The following is a 13,340-nucleotide window of genomic DNA, read 5'->3' as shown; positions in this document are numbered from 1 at the left end:
GGAAGGCGATGCGGCTGCGGGGGTATATCCCACCCAACCCCAGACTTCTTTCCTTTCTGTTAGTACTCTGAGGACTGATGCTGGACCACGTCCCCTGAGGCTGCACCGACCACAGCTCTACTTAAGACAGCTTTTCACTCATTTTTCCCAAAAGAAGTGGGAAGAAGATGTAGCCAGGTGTACACTGAAGTCCGACGTGTGAGTACCACAAGGTCGCCGGGAAAATCTGCCAGCCCACATACATTCCCCCAGCGCAGCCTCCCCATCCTCTCGCACCAGCCCCAAGGAGTGAATCCCCCTAAATATACTTGAGCTCTGTCTGTCCCTTACTGACCATGCAAATTAGCACCTCTGCATTCAAACGAAAATCAGATAGCGTGCAAATGATTCACTGCCTTTATTTTTTTAGGTCCTTCCATAACAAAAACTCTCAGATGGCAAGCTTTGGCATGTTTGCTTAAACAAATAACAGTACAGCTATGTAAAATGGTTTCAATGCTTCACCGAAGAGGCACGAACATAATGAAACCTAAGCCTCAAATGTATTTCAAATATTTAACTTATTAGCCAGCTTACAAAGACCAATAATCTGGACAGCCCACCAAAGTGTTAGCTGGATTTACAAGGAAGGCACAGCCAGCAACACTGACTTTCCTTTGAAGATCCGAGTTCCAAATTTCCCAGCTTACAGAGCCAAGGGGTGGCCAAGCTGCCTGGTTCAAATGCCAGTGATTTAACCTCACCAACTCTTCCACCAGAAATGGTGCAACCAGCAAAGAGCACCAGACTTCATTTCTTGTGCTCCTGACCTGCAACGCTGAATGGCCAGGGAAGATGTTTTAAAAAAAAAAAATACACCAAAACCTGCTTTTTTTTCCCCATATATCGCTATAGAAAAGGCCGTGCAAACAATCTGCTCAGACTGGGCGAGGGACAAGGCTGGCAGAGACGTCTGCATGGCCTCGGGTCTCTTTGGCAAGCCTGGTTTGCATTTGCTCTGTGTGCCCTCCCCATTTTACCCCCTGATTTTAAGAGGCTTCCCGGCAGCGTTCGCATGTCCTGCCTCTGCAGTACTGCAGCACCCCAGATACAGGGTTGTACCTATGGCAGCAATCAGGTTTTTAGAGAACAAAGCACAGAAGGAGGAAAAAATACTTTCTTATCTCTCTGGACCCCAATCAGGCCACACTGATCCTATACTCTCTTGCAAAGACATCAGGCAGTGGCATCTTTATCTCTTGATACCCCCAAGAAGTAGCCCAGCTTAGCTGAGTGGCACCCATCAGTGTCTCTGCAATTAAAAGGCTGTCAGTATTTTCACTATAAACCCAGCTATTCAGAAACTTAACATGGCTCCAGCATATTTTCCAAGAATAAATCTGGCCAAAAGAAAAGGAGAAGCAGGTGATATTTATTTTTTCTAAGGACAGTGAATCTAAACCTATAGCTCTCCTGCATGGCGAGGTCCCTTGGGAAATCTGCTCCCAAGTCTCAGCTGAAGTTTTCTGGCAAGCACTAGAGAAATCAAAGAGATCCTTTCAGGCTGGAAGCAAGAGGTGGGAGGAAAAGCAATGAATTGCTTTAATATGAAATGTCACATTTAACAGAGATCCCACAAAACCAGAAACTGGAGGCTGGTAAATCCTTCCCTTCTAGAAATACCGTGGGTTTTGGTGGAAGTACCACTCAAAATAAGCATGCAGAATCAGGCCTCAAGTACGTAAAATATAGAATTTGGTACTTAAATTTAAAAATATTTATAAATAACTTAAGACATTCAGGCTCAGAGGCGGGTACAGCCAAGTATTTCCCTCTGACACGGAGAACCGCAGGGATCCACATCCAGTGCCTGGGATCCTCAACGCAGAAATTTGCTTTACGCCTAACGTAGAAACAAAACCTGCCCGTTGCAGGCTCTTTGGAAAGCCTCCTGTGCCCCTTTGAGAGCACGTGGAAAAGACATCTAATCAAGCAGAAAGCATTTGAGAGTATAGATCCATAGCACAGAACGTGACCTGTTCTTCCTATACATTCACCGCACGTGGCAAAACAGCTCCCGGGGGATTCCTCGGCTGCACCTACACTGTGAGCTCAGCCCAGCTAAGCCTGGCCACGGGTGAGCGCAGCTTACCTCTGCTCTCACATTGGAGGTGGTCTGCCTTGGCTCCGGGCTGGAGTAAAGCGAGCCGGGAGAGGAGGGGGCCCTTGAGCTCTGCCCTTGAGCAAGGATGGGCTCAGCTGGTTTGAGCTCCCAGCTCAGCTCCAGCGCGGTGGCAGCAGCATTGATGCAACCTCATACCCTGGGTGCACAGCAGACATCCAGCCAGAAGACTTCCCCTGAAGGGAAGCCTTGAATTCATCTCACAACCCGTTCTCTTCTACACCTGGCTTGTACCTGTCGGGCAGACTGCAAAATGAAGGCACGCGAGGGAGGGTTAAGGCCAGAGGTATATTCGTTTGGATTATTTCTTTCGTGTAGTTCAGAGGACATGTGCCACGTGGCAGTCCGAGAGCCAGCCACCCTCCCCATGGCCACGGGACGGCAGAGCATGGAGGGATCCGTTCCCGGCACGGCGAAGCAGCTCCCCACCATCAGCGACCGCCCCAGGACCGGGCATGCAAACCGCGGCAGCCGTTGGAGACAAGCCGGGTAAGCTGCTTTGGCCACACCGATATTTGTCCACTAGACAGGGACTGGGGCAAACTGGTCACACGGGTTGTGTCCTCACTGGAGATGTTGAGCTGGACGGCTCTGCAGGCCATCAGCTATGCCCTGAGCAAAAAATGAAGTCTAAATTTCTTTTCTCCCGTGGGTTTCATCCAGACCCATTATGCACTTGGTCTCAGTAATTTTTTTTTCCTGTTAAAAAAGAAATGTTCTTTGGCACTTGTGTGACAATGACACATAGACGTGACACTCTCCTGTCCCTCAGCTGCTTGCTGGACTCATCTCTAGAGGTCCATATATGCAGAGTCTGTGTCCACCCTCTGGGCCTCTCCAAAGACGAGGAATGCACAGAGGCCAACGCTGTTAACAGCAGCCACCAGGTTGAAAACAGAAATCCAGGAGCCAGTCGTTTCAATCAGGTAGCCAGCCAAGTACACGCAAATGACACCTGGGACAGGAGAGAAGAGAAAGAAATGCAAAGGCTCTGGGGCCGAATCCTGCTCGCCTGCGAGGAGAGCACTCCCCAGGGAAGGATGAGCTGCAGGAAGGTACTTTACCTAGGAGGGCTCCACCTGTGTTCCCAACACCTGTAAAGAAAAGAAAGAAATTGCATCTTCAAAACCCGCAGACATGAGCGGCTTCATCTGGGCTCTCACCCGACCCCGGCTCTGCGTGCTCAGCAAAATGCCTTGCTGATGGCAGAGACAACCCACACTCCTCCTCATCCCCACCCCTTGGGGCAGGTAAGCATTCGATAAATTGAGAGGCATGTCGGTGCAGTTATGTGCCCCCAGCCACGGCAGGTATAGCACAGGAGGAGGCTGAGGATGCAAACAGGGAGTTGACGTTGCACAGAGCTGCTCCTGCGCAAACCTTCGTGCCGCCGACCGCGTCCCCTCCTACACACACCGCCTCTCCAGCACAACCAAAACCCCACCGGAATCCTTACCGAACAGTAAGCCAGCACACGAGGGGGCCAGATCCTGTACGTTTACTGAAATACCGCTAGTGAGAAACAGAGAGAGGAAAATGGCTGTTTTAATGGAGCGTGACTGCTTTTTCATCATTTACGCAGAGTTTAATTTGTCAAAAAAAAAGGAAGGGGTCCTAGGCAATAAATGGCACTGGCAGGAGAAAGGAGGAAAGAGGCTGAGAGTGAAGCAGCACAGGAGAGTACCAGGAGGAAAAGGATTCAACTCAAAGCGTTCAGAGAGGCCAAAATGCAATCCCCCTCCTGCCTCACCTCCCTAATACCCGTCGGTCCAAGCCCTTCCCCACGCTTGAGGTTTGCTGGATCATTTCCAACCCAGCGGGCACTAAACTCCACCAGCCTCACAGGGACCACCACAGGATGCTCAGACAAGCGGTTCTTGCTCTGACAGTCACGATGGAGGCAGCCTCCTCTGAGACCCCGAAATGCCAAGGGTGGGCTAGGAGCTAAGGGCCACACGCTCGTTACCTGTGGTTAAAGGTCTGAAGTCCAACAGAGGCGGAGGCGAACACTATCGCTTTGCAAAAACTGGAGGTCTGGCCCAGGCACAAAGCAAAAATGCTTGAGACACCGGAGCCAATGACCTGGAAGAAAGGGAAAATTAAATACCACAGCACATTTTCTGTAAGGAAGAAAGCAACTCCTTCCACGCACACACTGTTCCCTTTTACAATGGGGTGTCCTGCCTTTCTATGCCAGGTCTTTCCCGGAGGGATGCGATGCTGCGGAGCAGAGAGGATACGCTGTGCTCTCACCCGGCATTTCTATTTCTGCTCATCCTCGCATTGCTATTTCCTCAGTACCTAAGGGGTCATTTGGATTGACAGCATATGGTTGGCCTTTGCCTGTGAAAGAAAACCTCTTCGGAGCACTTGCAAATCTCTGTGCTCAACGTTACTGTTGGTCCACGCTCTGTTCCTCAGTCAGGGTTTTCCTCTGGATTTCATTTCCCATGTGCACTGACCACCAATCAATCTCCAAAGCTAGAACAGCTTTCCTCTTTCCACCTCTAACCACCAACCCAGCTCCACACCAGGTCTAATCTCCATGTAAGCAGAGCTCAGCAGATAACTCAGGTGTCTCTCCTGTGGCTTCAGCTCTCTTACCTGCATGAACTTACGAACGGTGATGGTTTTGTACCCTGGAAGAGAAAGGGAGAGTTGCAGTTAAGCACAGCTCACCAGGTCTCCTTGATCTCCAGCCAGGAGACCACAGGGTAAGTGGATTTCAGATGGCCAGATTTCATCTCCAGGTGGGTACTGTGACTGAGATCAAAGGAAGCCCCAAACACATGGATGAGATCTGGACCCTGGAGTATTTATTCTGCCATCATATCGGAACCTCACCTTGTCTGTTTGTTGGGTCTTCTCCCTACCAAAAAGCCCACCTCCTTCCACCCAGATCCTCTTTCTACATCACATAAAATAAGAGCTGAGGAAAAGCCAAAAGGGTTCTTACCCTGGTTGATTAAATGATCAGACAGAAATCCACTGAACAAGCTTGTCGGGATGGCAACCAGCCAGGGGACTACATTAAACACCCAACCCTGAAAGGGAGCAAAAATCAAGACAGGTTTGCTGTCAGAGCTGAGTTTGTTTGCAAATACTTTATTTGATAGTCTGTGATATCTGTAGAAAGGAGAAAAAAAAAAAAAATGAAGTGATTGGGACTTCTTGCAGGATCTCTATCCCCTTTGCACAGGGGGCTTTCAGCTACACCCTGCACCACTCCAAAGTCTGTAGGGTGGCCAGTGCATCACGGGGCTGTAGCATTTGTAGGTTTGTGGTCTTTCCTTCTGCTCCGGTGACCCTGCACCCAGGGGAGAGGCAGAAAGCTCCGTCTGCTCTGGGAAAGAGGGATTAAACGTGGCAAAGTTTACTGTTCAGCAAGGTGATGTGGCAGAGAGCCACAAAGCCCTGGAAAGCAAGCTCTAGATTTTACTCTGCCCCGTGGGTCATCAGTAAAGCGGCCGGCAAAATTTTCGACATCAGCTTCAACCTCATTAGCAGCGTTACTGCGAAGCTAAGGGAACATAGCTGGATTTTCTAATGCCAGGATTAGGCAACATTATGGGTAGCAACATACTTTGGCCTATTTTCAATTAAGTGAGCTTGCTACAGTTGTAATCACAGATGATTACTGGTCATCTGGATTACAGCTGCTCAGAGGCGTTTTGGTGCCCAGATCCCACAAGGAGCTGAAATCAATCCGGGTTGGGCTGGGCTTCATCTCAGCTGGTTGAACCTACTCATCCATCCATCGTCCCCCGCATCCCCCCCTTCGCTCAGAGCCCATCACCCTGTGGAGGCATCCCTCCCTTCCTCGCCTGGCTGCAGGATGCACAGGAGGGCTGAATAATCTTGGGTTTGAATAATCCTGTTTCAGTTGCTCCCAGAAATCGGACTAAGGTCCATCTGCATCTTTCAGTGCCTTTGAAACTTTGGGTCTTGGTCTCCTTTGAAAATGTTACCCCATAGGGCTTGTGGGGTAATATCTCTGGTGTCTGTGAAAACCAGCTGGGGTTGCTTAGCAAATCAATCCCAACGGACCGAACCGCCCTTGTCTCATCCCCACAGCCCATCACCCTGCGCAGCCTGAGCCAAAACCCTCCACCACCTCCAGCCAGGTGGGCTGCAGGCAGCAGCGAAGGCAGCGGTGACGGCAGCTCACCTGCAAAAAAGGACTTTGACCAGTAGGTGACACAGGTTTCCCACATTAAGGATTATCGTCCATCCCTTAAAATCAAGCATCCTCAAGCCCCGTTTTATTAAAATGTATGAAGCGATTATCAGATGCAGAAACGCTATATAGAGCATCTTACATAAGGGCACCACGATATAATGCTTAACAGATGGTAAATTACTGCTACACAAGCACATTACTCGAGGTGCACAGATCTTGTCACAACAATATGTTTGCTGGTTTAATACATGATTTTAATATAAATATCAAGGATGCCATAAAGCGCCTTACAGATGTAATATGAAAAGGCATTTGTAAGCAGCTCTGGAAATTGTAAAAACCTAACAGAGCCATTATGGAAAAGATTGTCTGAGTTTCTGAGAACAAGATCAAAACACCAGCTCTCAGCCCAGATGAGCACTGCCTAGGTTTCTGAAAAATTGGAACATCATTTGTGCTGAGGAGAGGGAAGATTTTACAGTGTTTTTGAAGTACACATTATTAATGGTAATTACCGTTTCTGCAGGCAGGTCTAAGCTATACAATGTCAGTACAGTTAAAAAAAACGTGAAAACCCAGGAGTGAATGGTGGTCATTTGCAACAGCATAATATCATGAGCTCTGTGCCATTTGAAAACCATCCTTTCCTCAGAAGAAAAGCAGTTTAAAAACCAAATATAACCCTCTCTTCCCTGCTGGGAAAGTGCCCCAGCTCTGCCTCACTTCAGCATCCCTAAACAAGCAACTAGAGAGCAGGCTCTGCCTACCTGGATGGAGGATGCTTGCATCTCCAAATGTTATGTGCAGAGGGGGTAACGGCTCCCAACCCCGCAGGGAAACCCCCCGTCTCCACCTGCCTCCCAGCCTGCTCTCACCAGATCCCTTTTGCCATCATCTTCCTCCCTAACCAACCCATTTCAGCAGGTACCCTGCACGACCTCATTGGCACAGAGACCGGCAATGCTTGTGTCTCAGAGCCAACTTACCTTTGACTCGGGGTAAGTTTCCTTAAAGAAAGTTGGCAGCCAGGAGAGGAGAGTGAAAAACGTGCTGGCCGTAGAAAGCTGAGCGATGATGACAGCCCTGAAAATACACAGCGGAGAGGAAATAATCAGGAGTGACAGGTCAGACTGGGTGGGAAACAGGCACTCCAGCAACTCAATATTTCAGTTCCTGGTCTGTAAGTAAATCCCTCACAATCTTACAATTGCTTCCTGAGGTTTTTTTCATAGAGAACTAATCCTTTTGGCTTGCTACTTGCAGCACCGCTCCTTCCTTCGCTGCCCTCATCGCCCAACGTCAGCCCCGGGGTTCGGGCAAGGTTAATTGCAGCGGCAGTGCTGGCAGTGCATTTCCCACCAGTTCCTTCCTTCCAGGGCTGCAGGAGCTGTCCTGCTCCCAGAGGTGTTGGTTGGGGTTTTCTAGGCATTTGTTATCAGCAGATGCTCCATGGTTATTCAAGGTAGGAATGGGTTTGCTGCTCTGCAGCCCCATCACCCTCCTCCCCATCCTAAAACAGCACTTGCTTGAATGAGCTTCAGTACCAAATGCAGCATCCCAAAGAAAAAACAGCTATTAAAAATACATTTTGCCAGCAGTGAGAACACAGCCTGTGCCACCCAGTGCCCCTGAGCAGCACTCCCTAGGAGCCCATTACAAGCAGCGTTTCTAACAAGAACCGATGGAGAATATCACTCCGGAGGAGCACACAACTCATCCAGGGAACAGCCTGTGAGGGAGACAGATTTGCCAGTAACATTCAAGCCTGACATCCCCCTGGACAGAATATAAACTGCCTTTTGTCAAGCTTACCTTTTTAGATCTTTATTTATACAGAAGGGATTAGAAAACTTGGTCACGTTTCCCAAATATATAAATAAGTGGTCAAAATACACACAGGCAGAAGCAAAAAGCACAGAGAGGAGAAAAAGCCCTTGGAAGGAGGGTGCTCCCCAGCCCTGCCGACGCTGGAGGCCAGGGCAGCTGCCTACCATATCGGCGCCTTCTTAAACAGCTGCTTCCAGGGAACTTTAGTTTGCTTGGATATCGAGAGGCCTCTCATTAAATAGTCTATGGGGATGATGAGTTCTGCAGGGAAGAAAACACACAAAGGAAAGCTTTGATCAGTAATTTTCTGTGCAGCTGGAGGGAGCGCCGCGAGACCGCTATACAGCTACCTTTAATCTCCTTCTGACCCTTAGTTTTTGGCTACATCACCATTGAATGCTCACAAAAACACCTCGTTATGTTGACCAGAATTTTTCCAATGCACCCACACACTTCCCCATCCAGCCTCCTTCAGCCATTTGTTGTATCTCTTGTTATAATTAAACAAAAATCCCTTGGGCAGGGACGAGGTTTGGATTTTGTGCAGCATCAGGCACGTGCCCAGCTCCTGCTGAGCTCGGCTCCTACATAGCACACTCGTGCTAATAATGCTGTAGCCAGGTGTAATTGTTTGCCCATGTGTGGAATTACTCCCAGACAGTTATTTGGGAAGAGATATTCCGGATTAACTGGTTTTTAAAAGCTCTATGTGTAGATGCTCTTAGTTTGGAATAAGTATCTTGCCCTGCTTTAGCTTAATCCACTTTGAAGATGATGCTCTGTTTGGTGTTTTCACTGGTGCTTAAGAGTACTGAGGAGTTAGATCAGGCTCTGGACAGCAATATAATCCAGCGTGGGACTTGAAACAGGAAATCTGCAATGCAAGAGCTCAAAACCGTGTTTCTGGGTTTAGCATCTTGGGTGAGACACAGCGTGTATTATAGAAGACATCTGAACAAAAGGTCTTTGTGTAAAACCAGGCATGATTTTGGAAACACAGAGGATTTGCAGAAACTAACGGAGAGGCACCACTGGGGTCCCACAGCCCCGGGAGTGCTGGCAGCCCGAGGGATGCAGGCGGCTGGACTTACCTTTCTCACTCAGGAGGTACTTGCAGGTGCAGTAAACCCAAAGCAAAGTAAGCAAACCAGAGAAATAGAAAACGCTCTCCCAGCCGTACCAGTCCAGGAGGAGAGATCCTGCACCGCCGATCACCAGGGTCCTGCAAGGGAAACCACACTCGGATTTACAGGTCTGGCTAAGAGCGTTCAGACTGCATGCATCAATGGGAGATGCTCCCTGGGGTGGATGCTGCGTGTTACGAAATGCACTTAAAAGTGCCATCAGTCGCTGCCCAGACACCCCGTGACTCTGCAACCTGCCCTGTTCCCTGCGTGGCATCTCGGGCCAGATCCTCAGCTGGGCAGGAGAAACCACTACGGGACCTCACGCTCACCTGCCCCGCACTGAAACGTGCTTGTCGGGGAAAGAAATGAGGTTGCTGGTGTGCAGAAAGTATCTCAGGGAGTGTATAAATCAGCAAAAGAAATGAGTACACAGCAAAACTAAGTGATTAAACACAGTAATATTTCTATTTGGCTTTTAAGCAACCCTTCTGTTTAGAAAGGAAATTCTCATGGAGATTAGCAGAGATGGGGAAGTTATATTATCCCCATCTATCAGAGAGGACAGGTGACCAGTCTCAGGCTGACCCTTGCTCTTCCTACTGAATCAGGCTGTTTCCCATAGCAATTAAATGTTGCAAACACTCTTCAAAGTCTGGGTTGAAAAGAAAGAAAAAAAAAACCTACATAAAACCTTGACATGCACGACAGCAACTGCCTGAGGCTTCCTCAGCTGCAGCCGGTATCCTCAAGGACCCAGGAATCCACATGTACTTCGGGCTGCGAGTTTTGCCTCCAACTATCGAATGGCATTTCATCACGTACGATGTCCGGAGACTGTCACTCACTACCCAAAGTCTTTTGAACTTACCCAAACTGCGAGCCGGTCCCCACCGTGCTGTAGGTGAAGGCTCGCTCGCTCTCCCGCACCTTCTGGGACAGCAGGCTGGCCAGGGACGGGAAATACACCCCTGCGAGCAACGGGAGCAAGGCAGGGAGCCGTCAGGGTCCTGTGCCCTCGTCAGCAAACCAAAAGCAAATTTAAAAGATCCAGCAGGAGCTAAACACCGAGACAAAGCAGCAAAACCTTTGGTGAATTCAAAACAGGGGTATAAAATACAGTACGTTAATCCATCGCCATGAAAGGTTGGTTTGTGCTTTCTCCGTAATCCCCTGTTTCATCATCACCGCTGCTCCTGTAAATCCATCACTGTCAATGCACTTATGCCAACAGTTCCCCAGGGCTGCGGCTCGGCAAGAGGGAAGGAAAGTCATCCCAAATTATCCAGAAGTTTTGGCAAGGACCAATTTTCCCCAAGTGCTTTGAAGGAGTTTTAAAATGTGGAAAATCAAACAGGAAGAGTGACAATTTCAGAAGCCAGCAGCCCTTGTCTGGCAGAGAGATTTCTACAGGGGAATGATTTGTCAGTGACTTTCTCTAGAAATGTCACTTTTTCTTTTTTTCCTGTGGAAGTTCTGGATGTGGAGGCAGTTTTGAGGCAGAAGGCTGCTCAACCACGCAGGAGAAGGGTTCATGCACCGCCAACCACACGACTTGAATCTGAATTTACTGCGTCTGAGCCCCCATGCAGGGAAGCCCCTGGGCAGACAGACGCACGGACACACAGATCCATGCTCAGGACAAGGGTCTCACCTTGCAGCAACCCCATGAGGAACCTGGAGGAGGTCATAAAAACGAGATGGGCAGAAGTGACGTGGGTGAGCAGCGGGGTGAGGACCGTGAGGAACCCCCAGGCTGATGCCGAGAGGAGGAGGACTTTCTCACCTCCTATTCTGGAAGACAGAAAACACGTTATCAAAAATGAGGGGAGGGTGAAAGGGCAAAGTCCCCCAGTCAAGACTCAAGTGCTCTTCCCAGTTTAGCCTGTTTTTAAGAGCAACCTTTCAGTCAAACCTGTCGGTCTCTTACAAATGCCTTTAGCCCTCTGGGGAGTGGCTCTGACCTCCTCCCTTCCCACCTCCTGCTCCCCTGGAGCAGGCAGCGAGCAGCTGCCCACCGGCATTGCTCTCACCGGGACACTGGCCACCACTGCTGCCCATCCAACTTCGGCACACACCAACCCCGCAGCCACCACCGCACTGATGTGCTCCAGCCTCTGACGGAGGGGAAGCCTAAGCTGCTGTCACCGTTCTGCTTTTCTTAACCAGTGATGGTCCATCTGCTCTTTTGCATCAGCTCTGCCTGTTAACATTTCATTTTTTCAGGCATTTGCTTGCAAACTATTAAGGAAGGTAATTAAATAGCATAGCGCACTGCACGGATAATGTACTCCTTCCAGGCATGTGTTCCTCACAAAAGATTTCATAGGAAAGCCCTCCTCGCTAAGAATTGGGTGGCTGGGGAAAGGAACTCGAGCACATAATTACTCGGATCTTTCCTTACAGCTAGCTGGGGAAGTTGTTTTTTAATTGATATGATAAAGCGGAGACACTTGGTTTTCCCAAACATGATGGAAACTGTGATGGAGGCTTGCTTGTGAAAAGATTACATGAGAATATAGGGTGGAAAAACTGGAGGTGCTGAACTGAAAACGAAGATAGACTAGTGCGGATCAAATTGAAAAAGCTGTATTCCCTGCAAAAAAAGGAAGTATTTTCTTCTTGTGGTTAGTGATTGCAGCTATAAACCCTTCCAAACGGCTGTCCGGCACTGCTGGGATTAAACTGCTTGTTAATGGGCAGAAACACTCCCGGTGAGCAGCAGCTATGAACTATGCAAAGAGCATCAGCATTTATCACTTTTCGAAAATAAAGTCTGCTTTACACCCACTATTTCTTTCATCAGCTTAACATGTAAGCTTGTGGGTTTGCTTTTTTTATTCCAATTGCTGAACCAGTGCTAAAAACAACCTCCACCAGAAAAATTATGCTGATATAAAAGTGCTCTTCACTGTTTCCAGGTGAAAAAAAAAAAACACATGTTGGTCCAAGTGTCCATTAACGTGACTGTAGATCTCTCCTGGCAGCTGCTTTGCAGGAAGGGTCGGGGCAGTAAGGATGGTGCAGACACTCCCTGCCTTTGCTGGAGATTTGACCTGTGCAAAGTCCTTCGGTGCGTACTGCCCTATAAGCATAGCAGCAATTTCAAGACCCAGGAATCTAATCGGACAGTCAAAACTACACATGTCCTTTCTGAATCAGAGCTACAGACCCTGAGCGAGGCTGATGGAGAGAGCTCAGCCGCTTTCAGAGCAACCTGCAGTGCCCCATAAACTTTCTCCCCACGGACATGCTTCACCCTTCCACCCCATCGCTGTCCCAGGGTGAAACTTGGCACAGCCACTGTCAAGACTGGGACGGAGAGGTCAAAACCAAGCTAAATGTCATTAAAAAAGCCCGAGCAGAGGAAAACATGAGAATAATTTCCAGTACTGATCACTGATATGTCCTCCGATAATCTGCGTCAAGCAGTAGCCCCAGAAGAAGCTGCTGAGCACTATGCCGGACTGCTTCTTGTCCCAGTCGAAGTGGGTGCTCAAGGCGACGGCGCAGATGGGCACGGTGACACGGGCGCAGTACAGCAGGCACGTCCCCACCAGCAACATCACCGTCCAGACACGGGACTCGGGCCTGTAAGGATGGAGAGGAAGATGGGGAAAGGGCAGATGGAATGGTCTGCCCGGTAGATCCAGGCACAGCGAGGACTTACGGGTCAGATCGGTTTGCTTGCAAGTCTGTCTTGATAAAATAAAGGTCAGCGCAATCACCCTGTGGCACAGTGGTTCTGACACAGAGGGTATTGCCTCTGGTGACTTTTATGAATGATGCTAACTTTCATCCCAAACACTATTTGACCCCAGCAGCAAAATAATGTCTGTCCATAGGCGGCAAGGTGGAACGGGCTGCTTGGGCATCGCTGACTGTGGATGGAGGAAAAGGGGGAAAACCTGGTTTGTTTGCTTTTTCCCCCCAACAAAAAGCTTTAGAAACTGTTCTTTAAAAGATAAGGATAACAAAGGAAAGGTCAGTGCATGAGGTTAGAAGCATTTGCATGAGAGACACCGTCTTGGTAGCAAACATTTGATAT

The 13,340-nt window shown here is 49.0% G+C and overlaps 1 protein-coding gene across 1 annotated transcript; it reads right to left on the bottom strand.

Moving 5' to 3' along the window:
• Positions 1–2,952: 2,952 nt before the first annotated feature.
• Positions 2,953–12,883, bottom strand: SLC17A9 (solute carrier family 17 (vesicular nucleotide transporter), member 9; the record flags this gene model as incomplete). Its single annotated transcript, XM_009700884.1, has 12 exons — positions 2,953–3,116; positions 3,226–3,255; positions 3,618–3,673; positions 4,128–4,243; positions 4,766–4,800; positions 5,118–5,205; positions 7,328–7,424; positions 8,333–8,429; positions 9,260–9,390; positions 10,164–10,263; positions 10,947–11,086; positions 12,686–12,883. Coding segments are annotated over 12 exons (1,252 nt in total), but the record flags the coding sequence as incomplete, so codon positions are not given.
• Between the last annotated feature and the right edge of the window lie 457 nt (positions 12,884–13,340).

The sequence above is a fragment of the Cariama cristata genome, unplaced genomic scaffold (genome assembly GCF_000690535.1).
Source record: "Cariama cristata isolate BGI_N322 unplaced genomic scaffold, ASM69053v1 scaffold6340, whole genome shotgun sequence".
Taxonomy (NCBI): Eukaryota; Metazoa; Chordata; class Aves; order Cariamiformes; family Cariamidae; genus Cariama; species Cariama cristata.
This window is presented reverse-complemented; position numbering and strand designations above follow the sequence as displayed.